The 23,596-nt window shown below is 39.3% G+C and overlaps 1 protein-coding gene and 1 long non-coding RNA gene across 5 annotated transcripts in view; one reads left to right on the plus strand and one right to left on the minus strand.

The window, feature by feature from the left end:
* The first annotated feature begins 1,553 nt into the window (after window positions 1-1,553).
* LOC129783821 (uncharacterized) lies at window positions 1,554-2,726 on the plus strand. The gene is made up of 2 exons (XR_008745783.1): window positions 1,554-1,983; window positions 2,362-2,726. It is a non-coding gene; the product is annotated as an uncharacterized LOC129783821 (long non-coding RNA).
* A 1,801-nt stretch (window positions 2,727-4,527) lies between these two features.
* The window catches only part of USP53 (ubiquitin specific peptidase 53), a 40,932-nt gene continuing 21,863 nt past the window's right edge, over window positions 4,528-23,596 (minus strand). For 2 of the 4 annotated variants that reach the window (XM_055795823.1, XM_055795822.1), the window contains exons 11-17: window positions 23,416-23,565; window positions 22,104-22,247; window positions 21,130-21,862; window positions 18,911-18,955; window positions 17,677-17,750; window positions 9,165-9,264; window positions 4,528-8,325 (exon numbers count right to left, since the gene is read on the minus strand). In XM_055795823.1, coding sequence (XP_055651798.1) covers window positions 7,341-8,325; window positions 9,165-9,264; window positions 17,677-17,750; window positions 18,911-18,955; window positions 21,130-21,862; window positions 22,104-22,247; window positions 23,416-23,565 — 2,231 coding nt within the window. In that variant the 3' untranslated portion in view covers window positions 4,528-7,340. The remainder of the gene's footprint in view (window positions 8,326-9,164; window positions 9,265-17,676; window positions 17,751-18,910; window positions 18,956-21,129; window positions 21,863-22,103; window positions 22,248-23,415; window positions 23,566-23,596) is intronic. The other 2 variants (XM_027794932.2, XM_055795824.1) reach the window with 2 other exon arrangements.

A 23,596-nucleotide genomic window follows, 5' to 3' on the forward strand; every position in this document is an offset into this window, starting at 1 on the left:
TCCCTGGCCAGCCTGGTCCAATGCTTCACTACCCTTTATGCGAAGAAATTCTTCCTAATATCCAATCTAAACCTCTTCCGGAGCAACTTGAGGCCATTCTCTCTTGTCCTGCTGCTTGTTATCTGAGAGAAAAGACCAACTCCCCTCTGCCTACAGACTCCTTTCCGGTAGTTGTAGAGAACATTAAGGTCCCCAATGAGCCTTCTCCTTTTCTGCAGACTAAACACCCCCAGTTACCTCAGCTGCTCTGTAAGACATGTTCTCTAGACCCTTCACTAGCTCTGCTGCTCTTCTCTAGACATGCTCCAGCACCTCTATAGCCCTTTTGCAGTGAGAGGCCCAAAACTGAACATGGGAAACAAGGTGTGGCCTCACCAGTGCCCAGTGCGGGTCACTGCCCTGGTCCCGCTGGCCACGCTGTTGCTGACACAAGCCGGGATGCTGCTGGCCCTCCTGGCCACCTGGGCACAGTGCTGGCTCCTGCCCAGCTGGCTGCCCACCAGCACCCCCAGGCCCTTTCCCCCCAGGCACTTCCCAGCCGCTCTGCCCCGGCCTGGAGCGCTGCGTGGGGCCTGTGTGACCCCAGGGCAGGACCCGGCACTCGGCCTTGTGGAACCTCATACAAGTGGCCTGGGCCCATGGATCCAGCCTGCCCAGACCCCTCTGCAGAGCCTCCTGCCCTCCAGCAGATCAGCACTCCCACCCAACCTGGTGCCATCTGCAAACTTACTGATTGCACTTGATCCCTTGTCCAGATCATCAATAAAGACATTAAGCAGGACCGGCCCCAGCGCTGAGCCCTGGGGAACACCACGTGTGCCCGGCCGCCAGCTGGATGTGGCTCCATTCACCACTGCTCTTAGGGTCGGAGCTACCATGAGGAGGTTTTTGTTTAGTATATTCCTAGGTTTCTGGTCACTTTTCTAGCACAATAACAGCCACAGTGCCTGCAGCAATGACTGAGCTGGCTGGGCTGAGGCCACACGTCCCGACTATGAGCATGGCGCCGGGCTGTGCAGCCTCGCCTCTCAGGCAGCTGAGTGTCCTGTGAAGAAAGCACATGATATACGCTATCTACACTGACCTTTTCACGTTTATGTAGGGTGTACAAGCTCCAACCAATCTTCAAGGATAGGAGTGTGTCTTCAAACCATTTCAGTTTTCCTCAACTTCTTCACAACAGGATTTCCCAGTCTTTTAGCTTCTTCCAGGGCATCCATCATCTCCTCTCCGAGGAGTTAAAAGGGACAACCTGCGAATGTTTATTGCCACAAAAGCCCCAGCACAGCTGAGGAGAACAAGGGCGGCCGGTCTGCCAGGACTGCCCACCTGCCCCTCCCCACACGCCGCCTCAGGGGGCCGAGCGCCCCGAGGGCCGCCGGGGAGCAGCACCCTGTGCCGCCCCGCTCCTGCCGCCTCACAGCGCGCCCCCCGAGCGGCACGGCGCCCAGCGCCGGCGGGGGGGCACCAGCGCCCTCCCTGTCCCGTGTCCCCTCAGCGGGGAGCGGGGGCGGCAGTCACGCCTGGAGCACGCGGCCGAGCGCCAGCGCCGTCACCCAGGGGCGACGGGGGCCGCGGCAGCGCCCCCTAACGGCCGCCAACGGCCGGCGGGGCGGGGCGCGGCGTGAGGAGAGGAGGGCGGTGCCGGCCGCGCGCCGCAGGGCGTGGCCGCAGTACGTGCGCCGCGCTCTCATTGGCTCCCCAGGCGGAAGGGCCGGTGGTGCGTGCGCGGGGGCCGCCCTCGCCCCCACGGAGCCTGAGGAGATGGAGGCGGTGGCGCGGCGGCAGGAGGGCGAGGAGGACGGGGACGGCGCGGCGGGTGGTGGCAGCAGCAGCAGCAGCAGCAGCAGCAGCCGCCGCCGCCGGAGCCGGGCGTTGTCGCTGTCGGGGCAGTCCTACTGGCTGGACTTGTGGCTCTTCGTCCTCTTCGACCTGGCGCTATTCGTCTTCATCTACTTGCTGCCCTGAGGGCGCCGGGCCCAGGTGAGGCGGTGGCGGGCCTGGGGGGGCGGTTCTCGGTCGGGCTGCCCCCACCCTCCGCCGGGCCGAGCGGGGAAGAAGGGACGGTGGGTGGCCCGGCCCGGCCCGGGGATGGGGGGAGCCGAGGCCCCGCTGCCGGTAGCCGGGCGGCTCCGGCTGTCCTTGCTCCAGCAGCCTGGCCTCCGGAGGCCTGGGAAGCACAGATGCCTCCGAAGAAATTCAAAACTAATTCCAAACAGCCAGCAGCTCGATTATTTTATTAACAAAAAAATATCGTTTCCTGAATCAGAAAGTATGTTTGATGCTTCTTTTGCGTTCGCTGCATCTTCTGCAGAGCTGTACGACACTGTAGAAGTAACCGGCCTCTTTCTGTTCTCCTAGAGCTACTACCTAATCACAGGATGCACCTTATGCAAGCAGGCGGTGGAAGAGGAGGACATTTGTGCAGTATAAACAGCCGGGAACAAGACTCGACTTGCATCTGAATGCAAGAGGCACATATATACTTAGTATCATAATGTATCTGTAGCTGTATCACAAGTATTACTGTTCAGGTTTTTACCTGTACCCTGTTACTTTTTTCTAAGCTGTGCCTTAAAGGTCACGTAAGACAACTTGACTGTGCTTTTGTAATTAGTGCCTAAAGGTTTGTTAAGTGGAAGTGAAGATATGTACTGTTTGAATAAAAATAGACTGAAAAGGACAGACTAGAGTGGCTGAGAATAAAAACCCAGCTCTTGCATAGATTGAAGTTGTAAGTCAGCTTTTCCCCTCAACCGATGATACACAGCTGGGAAAGCTGTAACTTTGTGCGTTAATCACAAGGGTTTGATACTGTTTGGTTTTCTATTACACCTTTCTCTACACCATAGCCTGTGTGAGATCCTATCTTCAGCAGTTAGTGCTTTCTGAAACATGCCAGCCTTTATGCAGAGCAACAGTGTTTATACTGTCCTCACTTACTGATTTAGATAGAACAGGTTCTGCTTTCCTCACTAATAAGCACTGTAGGAGTGAGCTTACAAGCGCAGCCTTCTTTAGCTGGTGGGTTACAGGTGATGTACCCTTTTTTCCGTGCACCTGCCACAGATGACCAAGCAGACAGTAACAGGTAAGTAAGAGGTTTCAACTTTCACATGCTGTATCAAAATTGTCCGTCTCCCTCTAGGGCAGGGGTCCTCAAACTTTTTAAACAGGGGGCGCATTAAGTGGCAGGCAGTCATCTGCGGCTGCTTGATTCCCCCCAGCCCCTGGCAGGGTGGAGGTGGGGAGGGTTTCTGTAAATACCAGGGGCTGGATTGAGGACCCTGGGGGGCCATATCTGGCCTGCGGGCTGCAGTTTGAAGGCCCCTGCTCTAGGGAGACTTTCAGAACAGTGTTAAATCAAGGAGTCTCTGCATTCTCAGGAGGGAGAAAAGGAAGCTAAGTACATGGAACAGCTGACTGGGCTTTAGAGAAGACAGTCTTCCAACTATGGATGACAGGGGTTCCATTTTCTTATTTTTCCCTTGTGCATAGTAGTTTCTAATTCTGAGAAGTACAATTCATGGTTGTTGGGGTGTTTTTTTTTCAGGAATAAATAAAATAACTAGATTTCAGAGAATTTGAAGTGTAGAGTGTTTCAGTATCTTCTAACACTTTAAAGGGAAACAGGCTACACTCAAATAACATTTGGGATGCTAAAGTCAGCATACGTGCATGCTTTCTATTTTTCTTTCATTGTTGAAGACAATTCTGCCATTGACAGGGGCTTGCTTTATGAGTCAGATCTGCACTTAAATGCCAGCAAGTACAGGCATCTGTTCTTAATGATCTTGGCTGTGAAATAAGCAGTTTCAGAGTTCTTGACTCATGGTGCAGAAGAACACTGAACTGTGATTGCAAGTCTTACAAATAGAAAAAAAGGTTTTCCAGTTCTTCAAATGAAGCTACTAAAAGACAAGTTTACTACTTCACCCCCACCCCATGTTTTCACCAGGGAAATCTCAAGGGAACAGTCTACCATGGAAGCACTGTAATATGTTCCATTTCTCTTTTGGCAAGGAAAACAGGTGAGAAGCCTTACTCGCCTTCAGAAAGTAAAAAAGTTTCAAGTACTCTTCTAGTATTTAGCTTTCTCCTGTAGTCAGATCTGATGCATAAGGTTGTGCTTGAAAATACTTAAAGCTAACAAATGCACAGGCTTGTGATGCATTGTACTCAAGCTGTTTCATGCATGTGAATCCATACATCAAGGCAAATTTCACTTAACAGTAATAACAGCAAAGGTAGCAAGGTAGAAGGCTTGTGTAACTAATCAAGCAGTTATCACAGCTGCAGGATTATGGTATTAAGATTGCTTTATGCATTTTATAGGTATTTAGAAACCTAGATTTAATAGATAAACATACTTCAGAGGATGAATTTCACTGTTCAAAAAAGGTAACCCAAACCACATCTCTGCAAAACTTTCAACCACTAGTAGCACTATTATATGTCACTTTACATTTTCCTAAAAAAAAAAAGTGCCTTTAAAAATGTAGTTCTGAAGAGTACAAAGACAACAAAGATATTTTAATTTTTTATCTGATAGTTTGAACAAGCAGAACTTTGCAAGAAAATAATTCTAAAGACTTAAAAATATATTAATTACAAGACTTGTTAATGTCTTCACTGTTACAAAAATGGTCTAGGCTCTTATACAAATCTATAGCCAGAAAGGGACATTTATAAAAATATAAATAGGCACCCTAGGTAAGTTAAAACAAGTTATCACATATTAGCAAATATTATGTACGTAAATACATGGAGTGCAGAGTCAAATATAAAAACAAAGGTGCCTCAATTAGCTGTCTATTTACTATAATTAAATACCCAGTAAACATGGGTCACATAGAAAGTTGTCTGGTAAGATTGTTTCAAGCAAAGCAAGGAGACTGAAGTACATCTAAATTACCACAGCTACTTTAGAAATAAGTTTACCAGTTGTGCTTACTGGAAGCCATATTCATTGGTATCAGTAATAGGCATTCATATTGCTTGTTGTACAGAAGTATGAACATTGCTATACATGTTTAAAAATAAGTGTTCTAACATCATTCACAGTTGTTGCTGTGCTATTCATACATAAAAATACTGTCATTTTAAATACAAGATTTTTGCAAAACATTTTACAAATTATACATTATTTACAAATTCCAATAATCTTTGTTTTTACACAAGTATTAGAAGAGTTTTCCTTAACTGGCTATGTATATAACGTAGCATTGCTAGATGAAAAGTTTTAATTTACAGGTTCTGAAACCTCTCTCAAAAATATTAGTTGGGAATCTTCCAAGTTCTTACATTCTCAAGATTCTTCTGTATTCAACTGATTTTCTTATAAAAGGATAATTTTTTTAAAGTTGCTGTTTACCAGCAGCCATACCTAAACACAAATAATTATTTGCACTACAAATTCTTGATGTAATCTTTTCTTTTTCCCCAAGTGCTACAAGTTTTGATCAAGAACGTAGAAATAAGATTAATCTGAGATACCTGGTTTGTTGCATATATCATGTTCCAGTTCTACTGTAAGTTACATGTAATTTTAAAAACACAACCCCCACGACCTTGACACAGAATAACCAAAACTACTGTTTAAATGTATACCTTGGATAATTGTGCTAAACAATTGCCAACATTTGGTTGAAGCACTAAAATACATACGGTTTATAAACATAAAAAAGCCTTTCTGACTAACAGTGCAAGTATAAGTAAGAGTGTCTGATGCATATTTAACTGTCTTGCATTATTTTCATAATTAAAAGGCATTGATGTTTAGATGTATATCAGCAGCACCCTAAGTTAACACTCTTAATATGGATAACAGTAAAATTTAGCCTTTTTGGATTGTGTCATGCTTTGCTGACATTAGATCCAAATTATACGTCGTTCAGTGTTATGGTAAGACTGAAATAGAACTCTCGGCCCCTGCCTCTGACACTGCAAATCACAGTGAGTTGTTTCAAATGCTTGGGGCTGCTGTTGAGAGTGAAATCCTGTCCACCCTTCTTTCCTCCCCAGCCGTCCTCACTGGGCCATGTGCTGGGCCTCAGCACTCACTAAACACACCAGTGCACAGAACTAATTCACCAAATAAAAGCCACATAAATCGTCCTCTTTGTTACTGAAATAAGTCAGGTTAACAAAAGACACGTAGATGCCAGAGCTGCCAAAACTGCAGGGCTGAGTGCCAGAGCAGAGAGAGGAACCTCTTCTCTTCGAGCCCTTTCAGCCACCAACAGCCTGAACGGCTGCAGGTTCAGTCAGCCCGATTTGCTCAGAGACAGAACATATCCACGTGTAGGACTGCTCTGAATAGAAAAAAAGGTCAGTAAAATCAAATGACTGATCCCCATTAAACATTCCTCAAAATGTCAAACTGAAAAAATAGGAAATTCAATAAATAGCAGCATTGACTTTGCATGCAATTGTAGAATAAATCAGAACTGAACATAAGTAGTAAATATATCTAAAAAAACCTCATAAAATTAATCTTTCGTAGTTCCATGATAACTATTTCAAAATTAGCATCCTATTCAGCTGTATCTGTAGCTTATGGGGTTAAGGTTAATAAGTTAAAGTATATAGCTTATAGGGTGAACAAATCTGATAAATGCATTTAAAAATGTACACTAACAGCAGGTATATTAATAGGACAGTCTCTTACTGCAGTTTACTTGAACTCCCTTTGAAAAACTTATTTAACACTTGCAAACCAGAACAGTTTTTAAAGAATTATTATTATTATTAAGGCTTTTCAAATAAAAAGTTAGAAATTCTCTGGGTAAACTTGTATTAAAGACACTTTAAGGTTTGTGAAAGCACAGACTCAGAGAAGTCAGCTGAAAAAAATCCACGTCACCTCCTGCTTCCTATCAGGACAAATACTGCTCTATTATAGCTACATTTACTGCATTCTGTATGGTAGTATGTTTATTTCTGTTGTTAGTCTAAATATGTTGTGACCACATTCTGAAGGAATGCTTTTTAAACTGCAGCTAAGTAAATCTTACAAAATTAGTAACATCTGGCTGATCCCACTGCTGTAAGATGCATACACCCAAAGGGACCATTTTTAATACAAACTGTAGAAGACAAGCTGAGTAACAGAGGTAAGCATTAAGGCAACTAGAATAACAAATCAAAGAACCAGAAGTTTAGCACCTCTTCTCCTCTTCTCACCTCTATTTGCATATTCATTTAAACAGTTGTAACTCCGAAGCGTAGTCGACTGGGTACCTAGTTGTACCCATCTCACACAGATTCAAGGTTTGTGCCCACTTGCAGACTACAAAAAATACAAAAGTCAGATCCAGATTTATTTTTTTAACACGAATCTATCTACTGCAGTGTATGCCTTCTGCATTTGCCTTGTACCTTTGCTCAGATGTCGGACGCCTGGGCTCAAGAGTAGCATGGTACGTAGCACTCAGTTCTGCTCCAGCTGGTGGAGGATGCTTTTCTTTGTGAAAGCTTCCGCTATCTGTAAAATACAGCTTGGGTCTCTGATGATATTTCATTCTGTATGTGTCGGTCATACAACTATCTACTGAAAAATAAGTCGTTAGGGATACGCTATCATTGCCGTCCACATAGCTAGCACTTGGTCCCGTATGACGAGATCCTTTCTTTAAAAAGTTTTCGGACACAGTCCAAAAGTCATTAACTGGTAAGCGGGGTGGAGAATCCGGTTTATGAACAAACAGTTCATTCCCTGGAAATGGTTCTTTAAGCCTTTGTTCGTTTGTAAGTACGCTTGCTTCTGCTGTGGATTTTAAAGGTGTACCCGTTTGCCTTAAAGGATTATTTTGCAACACTTCCATCGATTTTACGTCAGCTGCCGAGCTATTTTCTGATCCTGGTGAAGTATTCAGAGCATATTTCTTCGGCGGTAAAGGGGGAGGAAGATTCTGGTACACTGCTTCAGGCACCCAAAGAGCATCTGCCCTTCGGAGCGGGTGCCCGGCATGCTCACCGGCAGGGGGAAGCACCATGGGCCTTTCTGACAGATTTTGTGGCACACAAGGTGACAACCCCACCTTGGGACCAAACGTTTTTGTGTGATGAGACTGCAGCTGGGAAGAGGAGTGAAAGTCATTGTTGATCAGCTTCCTTCCACAGACATTTTCCATATAGGGATGGGATACACCATCAGCACAATATACCGGCACATTCACCTTCTCAAATTTGTCTGGATTAAGCCACTCTGAAGCATTCTGTTCATTTGCCTTGCTCCTAGGTTCTGACTTGACAATGTCTTTAAGAACTGGCTGTAGAGCTGATGATGGGAATAGTTTCCTATTGGTCTCAGATATTTCAGCTCTAAAAAGTACAAAACCATACAGGATGTCAGTATCGATAAAAACATAAGAAAAAGCTCAAACAACCCAAGATTTTTAATTTTTTTTCCCAAGAGACAGCCTTGGTAACAGTGCTTAAATATTCAAACTGACTGAACAACTAGGATCTGCTTAACATACAGCCATTTGATTAAAAGTATTAAAATCTTTAAAATAAAAGTATTAAATCACTCCAAGGTTTCTTTCAATTAAAATGTGAAGTGTCCCCCCAAAATTCTGCAAGAGATTATCTGTAAGGTAAGACAAATTCCTTCAACATTCAGGACTATGTCAAACATGACGTCTGCTCTCTTCCAAGCACACCTGTGGCTCAGTCTGATACATCCACTTTTCAAATACTAGATTTTATTTTTGGGTGCTAAATTTGTAGTTAGGTTCTTAATTTTAAGGGAGGTACTGAGCACTCACAGTTCAAACTAGAAACAACAGGTGTATGGCAGCAGCTTCTAAACAGAAGTTAGGTTTTCTCCCATCTGCCAATCTTAAAACTTTATAGGGTTACTGTGCTAAATACAAATCTTTTAATTACTGCCTGTTGCAGTATATAAATTCAAAACAGAAAAATATTAAAACCCTGGTAAGATGGTTTAAAACTATGTAAGCTACTTTGTTCCGCTGATAGCATCAAAATCAAAGACAGAGAGCATTTCGCCCTATCAATTATGTAAAATACAAAAGGCACTGTCTGCCAAGAATATTCAGTACCTTAACATCTGCACGCTTAATATTGATTACTATCATATAATGGCATTCAGTATTTCTTAAACTGTTACATAGTAAATTAATGCCAGTATTAGTTACCTCTTTACTGAAGGACTGGGCACCTGCAAATGTAATTCTGCCGGGAAATTAAGATGAGGTCTGTAGTTAACTTCTGAACTGAGCTGGTCTTTCCTCAAGTCTGGGGGGAGAAAAGAATTTTTGTCAAAATAAGCAAAAATACAGTCCAACTCTTCCTTTGTAATTCCTCAGAGGTTACAAAAACAAATAAAACACCACAACAGGACAATTAATGTCAAATCTTGAAAGGAATTGGTCAAAATGACTACTTTGAAGACAACCTCTAACAGCTCAGATCTTACATTCATGCAAAATAATCTGGAGGAAATACTCTTTTTTTTTTTTTTAATATTATCAGAAAATAGGTAATTACCACAATTTTTAAATCCTGTAGACATACTTCCAAGATCATTTTAACCTTTCATCTAATTAAAAACACATTTTCAAGAGCAGCTTTCTATAAAAGCACGTTTATTCAAACATCCAAAGTAATTTAAATTACCAAATAAAAACTATGATTTCTGTAAATGTCACAATGTAATAAGTAAATGGAAAGAATACTGTAGGGATTCATGGGCGTTTTCGTTTTTTATTGTTATTGTTTGTGGATTTGGTTTGTTTTTTAAAGAAACACATTATGCATTCTTTCAAACAGATTTAAAAACTTAACAGCAAACCGTACAGTTCAGAGAGATGCTGAGCAGACAGAGAGCACTCTGTCACGTGCCTTAAAAAACACAAGGGTGCCTGGACCAGCACTATTACAAACCACACTCTAGAAGCTCCTTTTATTCACAAGCAAAGAATAATTCTCTAAAAATACAGAATTTCTGAACAATGCAGCTCCTAGTTAACAGTAAATAAAGGAGGCATTGAAGCATCCATGCCGACACCATCTAGAATAAAACACTCTCTTGGCAAGTGACAAGCAATGGTCTATTTGTTTGGAGAGAGATATTAGATTAATGCAATGATTGGCCCATTATCATCACTCACGTGCTCTGAAGCCACTCAAAGTCTTACTGTGTGTATGTATAGACTACGTTTGTATACCTACTATGCCTATTTCAGAAAAAAAACCCAGGAATTAAATTAAAAAAAGGCAACATGTATTGCCTGATTTCTAGGAGATTCATCTCATGTTCAGTAGACAGTACTAACTTAAGAGAATTCCCCAATGAGATAACATTGGCTGTTCCATACTCCCATCAACAAAAGCTACAAAAATCTTGTATCTATTCTTAACTTATGTAATCTTACCAAGATAAAATAGTTTTTTATTAACTTGTTGTTTCCCCAAGTTTAAATAAAATCTTGGAACTTCTGACTCCTGAACATACAAAAGACCCTACAAGAGAAAAGAACTAAACTAAAAACATTGGTTGAAACTTGTTTTGAGGGTCAATATCTGCCTTACCTTTAATTGATGAAGACTAAAGACTGTGACAAAGAACACAGGTTGTAGAGGCTAAAATGGCATATAGAACAAGAGAAAAAAGCCCTCGTATAGCCTTCTTCTAATCCTCCACAGGAAAAAAGAAAAAAAAATAAAAAGAGCTTGCTATTCCAGCAGGATAAACAATACCACAACCTTAGAAAGAATACTTACAGGAAAACAATGTTACTGAATGAGCCCATGTAACACTGGCAAGGGACAAGTAATTAACGTGACAGCACAAAATCACTCCAGTGGGTGATGGCATCAGAGCTAACTAACACTGAGGTAATTTTTCAAACAGAAAACATTTCATTCTGCTACAGATTTTAATGAAGTGTAAATCGCTTTACTGGGGGGGGGGGGGGGAACCCTACAGGCTCTGACACGTTATTTAGTGTGAATATTTCCAATTCAGTATTTAATCTCAGTCCCAACGTCAGGACACAGTGCTAGGAATGAATTAGTGAAATAATCTGCTAGATTCATAGTGTCTGAAGCTACTGGTTTTACCTTTCAGACTTTGACTGTATCGACTTTTTTACAAGAGCACATCTACTTAAAAAAAAAAATCACAAATTAATCACCCCTACAACTGCTCTTAAATTCCCCAAACCAGCTGATGTAAAGATTACAAATTTTAATACTTTTTTCTCTACTCTAGGCCAAACTCCTAAGGAATTTAGCACATTCAGCCCTTCTGAGAGGCATCACCACCTACCGGTCAGGAGGCGGCAGCAAAGGTTAATAAGCAGCTTCCCTGCTGTGACCAGGGCACACATTCAGCCAAAGCTGCTCAGCAATACCAGGTGATTTGTGCCTTCAGAATTCCAGCTAACTTAAAAATAGATGTGTTATTTTTTCCTCTGCTGACAGGCTATCCATGCATGGTTAAAACCAGACGCAGACTTGATGGGGAATTTTGGCTCTACGTTCTTTGCAAACCTAAATAGGGGACACAGAAGCACTGTGCTCAGCTGGAGACTGACATCCTTATCAATGGGTCATAAGAAGCTTACCAATAAATGTAGTGTAACTGGTTTCTGACGTACAAACCAGTCTCCTTTTAAGATGTATGAACATCTATTTTCACATCTGAATAGCCAATCTAGATTTTTAAAAGATTAACAGCCATTCTACAGCTGACAAGTTCTCCAATACCTCCTCCATTTATACATACAGAACATATGCAAAAATCTGCAAAGCCCAGTCTCGGGATGGGGGGGAAAAACCAGCTGACAAAAAACCAAACCCACGTTAAATCTAATTTCCTTCTAAGGTGTTTTACCTGCATGTTTCCTGTAGTTTTGACTACCTGATTTTAAAATACTTTTTTTTCCAAAGGTGCCAATAAAAAACCAAGGTGTTTTATAACATCTACTGGGGCAAATTCCTCTCTCTGAACCCAGATGTTTTCCTGTATTCAGTTGAAACTACAGAAAGCTTTGGAAATATGAAACAACAACATAACCACAGTCAAGAAGGTAAACGCATTATAATTTGTCCAAAATAGAATATTATTTTAAAAAAGCAGTGACCATCTTCAGAAAAGAAATATCCTTATAGTCAAGAAACTGTCCTTTTGGAGAAACACTCAGTTGCAAAAAATTTCTTATATATTCATTAGTCAGGTTTTTTTCCATGGCTCTAAACATCTGGAAAAAATGAAAATAAAGTTCCACTGTTTTTTTTTTTTTTGGGGGGGTGGGGAGGACGTGTATACTTGCATGTGTGTGAGAGCTGAAATACGCTCTGAAGTGAAGCAACAGCCAACAGAAAACACCAATTATTACCCTCCCTTCATTCTGATGTGGCCGCCTCCAGAAATTTCAGGTCTTTGTTTTAAAATCCAATCCTAAACCTTTTCACCATCTATTTTAAATTGCAAACTTCTTGCATTAATAAAGTGAATTAAATCTGAGACTGCTTTACATTTCAGTCTTCATGGGATTCTTGACTACATTTGGAAATCTTGGAAGTTTAGGATTTGGTTCAGAGTTGGTTGTTTTGTTTTGTTTTTTTAACCAAAATCTTTAATCTATCATTTAAAGACACTCCAGAAAGCATTTATTTGTTTCTGGTTTTATGTTAGGTAAATTAAGTAGCTGCATCTTTGCTTTACTACTCAGCTCTTCAAACGCAAGTCTCACATATTGACTGCACCATAAGGGTAATAACTGGATTTTCTTAAGTATAGTTGCATATTTTAAATTCTTACTATAAATGTATGGTTTTCCTAAGATTATGAGTTTTCCAAAATTAAGGTTTGTTTGTGGGGTTTTATGAAGGGACAAACAAACAATGACAATCTGGACTCTTTACACACTCAGCAGAGTTTCAGATTTATTCTAGATTTCAGTTGTTGTCTCATGTTATTGAGCTGAATAATTGTTAATGGGAAAACCTCTGGATTTGTAGTATTATGAACACTGCTTTGCATTTATTTTCAAAAGGAAGCAATTAATTGAAGTATTGATTCCAAGTACATCCTTTTTTTTTTTAGATCCCTGAATGGGCAGCTTTTAATTGCATCTTAAATAGGAGGCCATCAAGTACTCTGCCAATTTTAATCACAATGTATATTCTACCAACAAGTTAGCTCAAGAATGAACTGCTCTGAGCTTGGGAGGGGAGGAACCTAGAAAACAGGGCTTCTAGGATTTAAATCTTCCCCGCCATACACCACACACCCACACCTCCTTAACCCTCCCTAACAGTAATGCCTTTCATTGAAATTTTCAGGAGTGGTAATTTCATGAAGACATCTATGCATTAGAAAATAGGGTGGGTTGTCACAAAAGCCACTAAAACCCCTCTATGACTGAAAATTATTATCAGCAGCTAGCACATGGAATGCTTTAAAAATCCTTTTAAAAAAAAAAATCTATGGTCCTTCCCAACTTCCAAGAATTAGTCGGAAGAATGTGAGGTTGGAAATCTTGCCCTCACCCTGTTCATGTCAGACATTCTTTTATAAACAAAAAAAAATATTAGACTCCACAGTTCAGCAAGTTCAAACTTAATAAACACTAACTCATTAATATAAAACAGAGATACTATATCTGCTTACTTAATATCTACATTTTCGTGCCAAAATTTGATCACACAAATGAGGCATTGGCCTTGTGGGACACTTGCTTCAGCATTACAGTTATCTATTGCTTACTACCAGTGAAAGAAGCAGCCATTTGATCTCCATAACCACTGTGTGATCCAATGTTACTATCTTTATAATGCTCTAACAATAAGTTTATTTTTGTAAGTCAGGGACAGAATTCCTCAACTGCTGAACAGTAGCCTTATTCAGCTCCAGTTAAAAATGAGGAACTGGTAAAGCAGAGTTATACAAATGATGGGCATAATTAGAAGTCCAACATTATTTCCATAAGAAGTTTTCCACACAAAAAAACCCAACCAGGCGTATTTTTTCAAGTCTCCATGTGATGCTAACAAAGATTTCTTACATTCCATTCCTCTCTCAGAAAGGACTGGGCATTTCTTTCTTAAAGTACTATTTTCTAGGGGACTGTTTAGTGTTTGCTTACCAATTCATGTCTTGTTCATAATATTCAGAGATACAATGTAAGGCAGCACAACTTGATACCCATGAACTGCTATTGTCCTTGCTAAAGGTGTCGTGACACACTTTTTAGATAACCAAAAAGCTGTGTCTAAATAAATGTTTACCCCGACAAACATGTGAAATGATCAAATTCATCAGATCTTTTCAGCCCATTGATCACTTCCACTAAAATATTATTTTCCAAACCATGCACACACATGAGAACTTCACATTTGATTTAAATGCACATTATTATTATGAAACTATTCAAAAGTTAGTTACTGAATTAGAATAACTGAATAGATGGAATTTTCTCAAAGTTTTATGATAAATCTAAGGATCACCTGGAATCACTATGCTTTTTTTAAAGAAAATGTAAAACACATGTTAAAAGTTTTAAGTATATTTAAAAGTACAGTACATAGATCTCTCCAGAGAATACTCACTACTAAGCTCAAACATGGTTTGAATCCACCTATTTTTCTTTCTGACAGAGTCCTTCATGTATTTTTCACTGGTGGTGGTTTGTTGGGTTTTTTTCTTTTTGCTATCCAAGTGTGGGTTTTTTCCCCACTGGTATGATTACTATAGTACAGAACTAAAGCAGAATACATGTCATGCAAAAACAGATCTTTGCATTCCATGCAACATCAATTTTGTTTTGTTTTGTTTTATTTTGTCAAAATAAACAAACATCAAATTAGTTCTCTTTATACAACCAATAAAAAAAATTGGAATAATGACAGAAAAGATGAAAGTGGCATGAAAAATCCACACCCCACCCCCCCCCCCCAATTTAAGTCTTGGAAGAAACTATACATTATTTGAAAAGTAGGATATCTATAAAAATCAAACATTTCCTGGGGAAGTAGCCTAATACTTACTGCACCTCTTTGTACAAGCACCATTGCATTGTTCCAGCAATAGCAGATAGTGATTTTTGGCTGGCCTCTTGCTGATCTCTAATACTTACATGCCAAGGCATTTATCAACTTTATAAAAACGCAATAGACATATTAGTATGCAAAAGGAAGTAGATTTCCTTACTACACATGTATCTTCCTGATATTGCTTCATATCTTGAAGGAAAACAAGTGGAACCACAGTCTACCCAGATATTTTTTTAGTAAAAAAAAAAAGGCTTCCTTAGTATCCACCGAGAAAGCCCATGGAAAGGCTTTTGGGGAAAACAGAGTGAACCAAAATTACCGTGTTTTTTCTCCGCTCCCCTGCCCCCCTTTTTTTTTCTGGTGGGTGGGGGGCACAGCCGCAGGGGGGTGGGCACAGCAGGAACATACATACTTGCTAAAAAGAAAAGAGGAAACCCATACAACCAAAAACATTAAACTGCGAAATGTATTCTCAAAGCTGAATATAAGCAACAGAAACAGGGATTTACATTTAATAATTTCCATTGGATTAAAAAGAAAGCACTGATTAAGGCCAGTGAAAATGAATCACACTGGATATTTTATGCCAGATTTGAGCATCCAGAAATCACAGAATCAATGAATGGTAGAATGGTTTGCATTGGAAGGGATCTTTGAAGATCATCGAAGTTTAACTCCCCTGCCATGGGCAGGGACACCTGCTAGACCAGGTTGCTCAGAGCCCTGTCCAACCTACCTTGACATTTCCAGTGATGGGGCATCCACAGCTGCTCTGGGCAAACTGCTCCAGTGCCTCACCACACTTGATGTAAAAAAATTTCTTCCTTACGTCCAATTTAAATCTACCCTCTTTCAGTTTAAAACTGTTGCCCTTTGTCATGTCACTTGGTAAAATCACTAATCCTGGTGAACAATTGTGGTTTGTGTTCTTTTATGGGGAGCCTACACCAGCCAGAAGCAGTTACGTGCTGGCCACTTCCTCAGGAGGCAATGGTATATGATATGCACAAGGAAGGACAAACTGATCAGCCCATAAAGAAAATGCTTTGTAACAAAATACACCAGGAGATGACAACTGCAGCAAGAATCATTGTATCCTGACTATCTAACAATTTACAAAGAAGCTGTGGCCTCTCAAAACAATACTTACATTTTCCAGACCAAAATACTGTATTTAAAATAGATCCAAGTACAAAAAAAAAAAAATATCCCCATGCCTATTACTTTGGTGCTTTTGGAGACATGTCATACTTTTACATGACTCAAACAGAATCGCAGAACTGTCAGGGCTGGAAGAGACTTCTGGAGATGATCTAGTCCAACCCCTGCTAAAGCGTTGCCACTGCTGTCTGAAAGGAGATGCTAAGAACAAGTAAACTCCCACCATGCATATTCATGACCTAGCACAGAAGTAGGGAACTACTACTGCTGCTACCATCATAACACAATTTTGTTTACATGATGGTGGAGCACTGAAATAAACCCAGCCCTCTATTTGGGAACTCTTTTATTATGGCAGATAGTTAGGAATCCTTTTACAATGTACATTTGCTCCACAAGAAAGCCAAGAAACTGAACAAATGAAGGTGCTTAGAGGAACAGAATACTTTAAATACCCCTGAAAACACTGATACTGCTACTGAAGTGCTGCTCCATCACATTTCCATCCCAATGTAATGTCTGGCTTTGATTAAGCAAGACTAGTCTGAAAAGGTTCTCTCTCATTAATTGGGCATAATCTACCTCCTCCACTGTTAATGGATTTAACCTATAGTCATACAGCCTTTCCATCTGTTTCATCATTTTCCAAAAATATTAAAAATCTTTGGAAATATGTCCAACTGTTAATCTGGTTATCTTTCCACACCTTACACAGCAGTTCCTGCTCTTACTGGCAAACAAAGAAACCTAGCACTTCCTTGGTTACCTACTGCAGTACTAGCAGCTGCAACACAAAAGCCTCTCCATTTCCCACAACAGTTCCTATTCCAGAGTCTTGTAGGCTCTCTCTCATTAATTATGAACATTTTTCATCTTTATCCATCAGTCTAACTCACTGAAAAGGTTAAAAATATGAACAAGAACAAAATGTGGAATTCACTGTGGATGACAAAACCCCACAATATAGATTTCTTTTGCCATTTTAAAAAGACAGCATATACAGGCTATGATGAATCAGCAAGAAAACTCTACTGAAAAAACTATATAAAAATATCATTTTTATATACCATGCCCAAATTTTATATAAAAAATATATTTTGTATTATATATATAAATATATAAATTATATATCATGCCTAATATCATGCCCAAAATAGCCATAAATTCCACGCCAACTTTCTTCTAATCCACCTAAATATAGCCAACCTGTTATACAAATTGTCTACCTTTGAAACATTTCATTGTGGTTTTTTAAAAAAGAAAAATCAATGATAAATTGTATATACATTTTTTCAATTTTATAAAATATCATTACATGAACTTATGCAGCAAAATTATTAAATAAAAAAGGCTAATCAGAAAGCTGTCCATGTCTTATATTATATTAGTTAGTATTTAATGATATGATATTAGTTAGTAAAATTTTGGTACATCTAAATTATTTTTAGAAAGCTTCTTATTCTTTATACAAGTTTAAGTTCTTACCATAAAAGTTTCTGTTCTGCTGGGATACTGGATGTAACACATTGTCAGCTTTTTTGGTTGACAGGTTCTGTTCACTGTAAAAGAAGCATGTGTGTACTTTGAAGGCTTAAACTATTGATGTATGATCACAAACTTTATTGCCTTAACTGCATACAAGCATAAAAACTTTTCCTACGTGAAACTGACTCTTGTTACCATTACTGCCACTTTTTTTACTAACAGACACACTTTACAGAAGAACGTAACATAGTTGGGTGGCCCTTCAATACTTTTAATACCACTCCCACTCGTGACAGGCTGTGCTGATGCAGAAAAATTTAGGATGACCTGAGTCCTTTAATATGAACAGACAAAAAATATAGTTTGTGAGGCTGGTATTCCCAGTCTGTTCTGGAGACTGGATGCTCACTCATCCCAGCCTTATTCGAGAGTATAACAGCAGGATGTCTAATATGCAGCACATAGAAAGCGTATCTTCTTGATCTTAATATCACATCAGCCTGCTTAATAAAGACAGTTGGTTCCCAAAGTTATTAACAACAGGAAAACGATGTGCCATCTTTGCAGCTGGTAGCTATTTCTCACTTTTTCCTCGTAAACTAAAGAATTTCTTAATCATCTCAAAAAATGCTTCTTAACAGAGATCCTCAAGAAAGCATGACAGTTTTTAATACCTGTTTTCTGTAGTGATTTTCAAATAGAACAGAAACCACTGGTCACCTAATTAAATTTATTTGTAGGTTTTACTTAAAGGTGCCACTTCAATGCAGCAAAATAATACTTCCTATGTGGTATTATATGGCTTCCAACTTATATCATGAGTATCATCCATGTCTGAAACACAGATTTTTCAGTGGTAAGTTTACACTCTGAATATGTCAAAGGTAAACATATAGCAGCATCTGACTATGGCAAGCTTAATTTTTCTAAAAATGCAAAAAATCTCATCAATATCAATATTGATTACATGTAAGCTGTTAACTTACATTCTACCTTGCTCATTTTCCTAGTTTGACATTTTGCTATTCATTAACACTTTGTTGTGACAACAAACGCCATTCTTCTATGTTGTGACTGCCACTTGGTCTTTCATTCATAGGGAATTTTAATTTAAAAACTTTTTCCTCAAACTGGAAGATTACAGCAGCAAACATAAGAGCAGAACAAAAAGTAATTAAAAAACCCCAGCAGATTTAAAGCTTGCTGCTTTACTTAAGCAAAAAGCATGCCTTACCCATCCAGATAGGGAGCTGACAAACACCCTGCCAATTCCTTCCTTCTCCAAGAGTAAGGCAGGGAAGAAGATACACAGTGGCAGTTTTTCAATTAAAGAAAAAAGAAAACAAACTCTTGTTATTGAAAGGACAAGAAAACAAGAAAAATACTCAAAGAAAGTGGAAGGATGGGGAAAGAACTTAACAGAAAACAAAACACTAAGTCTTCTTTCCACCTTCTAAAAGAACATTCAATTAATTAAGCTGATTTTTTTTGGTTTTATTAGACAAAGTCTGAACAGTTAGAAGGGAACTAGGGGGTATTGCCAGTCAGTTCTAATTACCAGTCATATAAAATCTTTCTGAAAGTCCCAACAAATCAATTGTATTTTGATAGAGTAGGTTTTTTTCCTTTGACAAATATTTAACCAACAATGTAAGCAGATTCTTAATTAACCGACTTATCATATTTTCTCTCAAAAAAAAAAGACACCTGCAGCATTCAGGCATCCCATTACCTCTTGGGCACGTTTAAAAATGGGGCATGGTTGTAACTGTAGAAATCAGTGTTCGAGGCCACTGTAAACACTGAAAAATATAAACATGGCTTGGAGTAGCTTTACACATATTTCTATCGTTAACCAGTAAAAAGCCCATAAGGTTTTTTGTACAGCAGGGTTTGGTACAGTTTGTTGGGAGGGGAAAGGTGGGAAGGGGGGAAGAAAAGAGGGGAACAGATAAATGCATGGGATAAAGCATTTTTAATGGGAAGTGGACACCACAGTCACAATCTCCAGATCACAAGGTCCAAAAAGCACCCAAAGACAACAGAGGCCACTTACAAAATACTGCTCTGTCTGCTGTCATCTTTCATAAGCATCTGCTACCAGCTACTGGTATAGAACTGCATTTTAGATGAACCTTTGGCCCTACCCTGGCACGGTCATTTTTATGTCCTTATTTATGCTTATTATGTGAAATAAAATAACCCCCTAGGAAACTAAGAACTAAGCAAATGACTGATTGTACTTTCTTGCAGCACCAAAATAATCAAAGGCTTTTCAATTTATACAGAAGCTGTATTTTATATGTTTTAAATAAAAAAATTGTTTGGATAAATTGCTACAATACTTCATGAAGTAAGTTTTAAAGTTTTTCATCTCTGCTTAGAGTAATCAGAGACTTAATTTCCTGGTATTTGCTATTCTCTTCCCCCCTAAAATAACTTTTCATGAAAATACACATCCAAAAATTTTCTCAAATCTAGCAATCATTTGTGACTAGGCTTGGTCTCATAGCTGAGCTCTTCCATTTTATGGTTACAAACAAGATTTAGAAGAAAAATAGATGGCTTCTCATAGAAACTATGGTCCACGTGCAGTTTAAGACACACAAAGAAAATCACACGTGAAAGGTTGATAACTTTATATTTCATAGCACCACATAATGGTTTCAGTTGGAAGAGATCTCATCAGATCACCTAGTCCAGCACCCCCTTACTCAAGCAGGGTCAACTACAGCAGGCTGGCCAGGACCATGTCCAGTTTTGTTATGAGTATCTCCACAGACCGAGACTCCACAATATCTCTGGGCAACATACTTGTTACTAGCGTATATCAATTCTGAGGAAGTTTAATAAAATTTAGCTACTACTGACATTTTTGGCCAGTTCTAGTAATTTTATGCTTTTCAGCAAAGATTTCTTTTAAACAGGCCAATCAATTATCAAGTGAGCAATATATATCTGAAGTGTTCTAGAAAACTGGATTTCAGAACAATGACTAGTAACACTATACAAGATTCACCTACTGCCATTCCCATCTCTTGTCAGAGGCCTTCTGTACAGCTGTTACAGGTATGATTTATATAGATGCTGGTATTCCATTACAGATGGCAAGTTACCTGCAGTCTAAAAATCTTGTAACTGAAGAAATGTAGCAATTAATTCAAATTAACACACCCTGCCCCTCAGCAGAGCTTAGCAGTTCTGGCTCACTGCCATCATAAGGTAGCTCAGTGCCTTCCAAACAGAACTATAGTTGCAGCCTCAGACTGAAAGTAAACTTAACACTAAATTGTCCACACCCTTATTGCTAGATACCTTGCTACATACTTAACCTCAAGCTTACAAAGTTCCAAAGCATGTTCTCTTTTTTTTTTTTCTGAAGCAACACAAACATTAGAACAACTAATTTTGCTGTTAAATACAATCTATGCAAGTTAAGAGCACTAGCATTACCTGCAGGAAGCACTTTCTTTAACATTCTTGATATCTGTTTGATTAATTCCTTCAATAACAGGCGAGTCTGGATTTGCAGATCCATTGCTGATATGATCACTGCTTTCATATCCAGATTCTGTCCTCTGAATTTGCCAGTTATCACCATGGATTTTTCTCTCTGTAAATCCTTTGCTTTTTTCAGCATTCCCTTTTCCCTCTGAATCCAGTGAACTTCGGCTTCCTGTATCCTGTTTTGTTTCATCTTCATATATAGTCATCAAACCTTTCTGGATTTGGTTCTCTTTTGGCCAATGGTTAAAGCTTCGCTCCTTTTCATGCTTAGGTTTACTGTTCAGATTTGCCTTGTGCTTTGGGCTGTGCTGTTTTTTCTCAGTCTCACTGAAAATGCTGTCTACATTTAGCGTCTCTCGCATAGGTTTCCAACCTTTAGTTCTGCTTCTGCCACTGATGATACTGCCTTTGTCCCTAGAGTCTTGACTGGTGTCTGTATCATAGCCAGTGACACCATCGGTCCGGGTCCTTCCTGTTGGTTTCTCCCCAGTAGGAAAAGCTTCTGGTTTATTTGATCCAAGGGCCTGTACAGAAAGCTTTGCTTGGTGAGCTGCACTATCATGCTTATAGGAGCCTCTTCCCTGGCTGCTGTATATGCGCTGATCAGCACAGTGTCTAAATCCATTTCCAACTGGAGGAGACCCCAACTTCACGTTGGAACGATCTTCCCCAATCAAATCTTATGAGAAGGAAAAGAAAAAAGCTCGATTAAAGTTCTCATTAATATTTAACTGATAGTTACAGTATTACTATTTCTTACACTAATCTCAACAAATTCAGTATGTAATTCAGAACACTAAAAACTGGGAAACCCTAATCTTACAATGCATTCTCTTAAAAGGAGAAAAAGATCTGCACAGCTAGTGTTGATGCCAATCAATTTAACCCACTGATTCTCTGGCCGTATTTTTAAAGTGTACCTCTCTGTCTCCCAGGCTCTTTTCTTGGTCCTCGGTCTGCATCTTTTCGTAAAGATGTGAAGTTTTTCATATCGGCAGCTTTCTGAGCACACTCTCGGGATATGTCCTTTAGCCTGTCCTTTTGATCGCTGTAACCTAACTTAGCTGCAGAAAATACTTTTTGTCAAAGATCAGTACTAAAAGGTAATACTCATCATCTAAACACACAAATATATTTACGTACCATAACATCTAGTTTTTAATATTAGTACTACTTTAAAAGACAAATTAAGAAAATGAGAGTATAGTATAGATATAAACATACAGGAATCTCCAAGGAAACTACTAAGCGTAGCTAACGAAAGTAACCAAAGTAGCATTACGTCAAGCATGTCTTACAAACACCTCTTAGTTATTAAAATTGAACGATCAAGACACTTTCAAAGCATACACTATTTGCATCAAATTTTATGAATTATACTGACAAAATAAATTTAAGTTAAATCTTGTCTAAATGTGAAGGTTTACTTTTTATTGTAACAGTGGAGTCACTGTTTCTGAAAACAATCATTCTATTTCTGAACTAAATACTGACCATTTTTGGGCCATGACTCCATGAAAAAAGTTACTGAGCTGAGCTTTCTCAGTTTTATTAAGTCTAGGAACTCAACAATAAACAGAGAAGGGAAACATCTCAAAGCAGGCAGCATCTCTCCACCTGAGAAGTATGGGGAGTTCAGAGCAAAGGCATTCTGAGTAGTAACGCAGAAGACACTGCCTCGTATGACTACTTACAGCTTGATTTTGCTTGGAAGCCTAATGTAAAGATATAATGGGTTTTTAATCAGGTAAGACAACTTTTTTGCCGTTTTTTCCAAACATAAGATAAAGTTCATTAATCTACAGTACTATAAATAATGCTGCATATCACAACAGTGTGGGGAACAGTGTTCCTCAAATAACCAATGATCCACAGAGCCACACCACGTGCTCCACAAGATCAATCAGCTTCAAGTTTCTAATATGTCTTTTAACTGACAGTATGACTGGATGGCATGCTGATGTTTGAGAAATGGATCAAGGCCTCAAGAGCAACTTTAGTGCAGGGGTAATAAAAAAAGTTTTGCATTTACAGTTCTCCTGAAAAGTTAGCATTCCATGACAGATATTACTTAAAACATTAATTGTTACTCAAAGACTCATTCAAGTCAGTGGTGGAATTCTTCCTTTAGAAATAGTTTTAGCCCAGACATTAGCACATACCTGTTATGCTATTATTAAATGTTTTGGTAAATAAGATGTTTGGGTTTTTTCAGGGGTAGGAAATACATACCTGGACCTCTACCGCCACTAGCTTGAATATGGCTTCTACTGAACGCGGAATTCTCTGGCTGAAGTTTCTTATTACTTCTTTGGTTAGTGGGGTCTCCAATTCCATTCTCTTTCAAGTGGTCTGATTTAGAAGCAGAATGCTTTTCAAATCCTATCAAATAACACATCTATCTTTAGAAATA

The sequence above is a fragment of the Falco peregrinus genome, chromosome 2 (genome assembly GCF_023634155.1).
Source record: "Falco peregrinus isolate bFalPer1 chromosome 2, bFalPer1.pri, whole genome shotgun sequence".
NCBI lineage: Eukaryota > Metazoa > Chordata > Aves > Falconiformes > Falconidae > Falco > Falco peregrinus.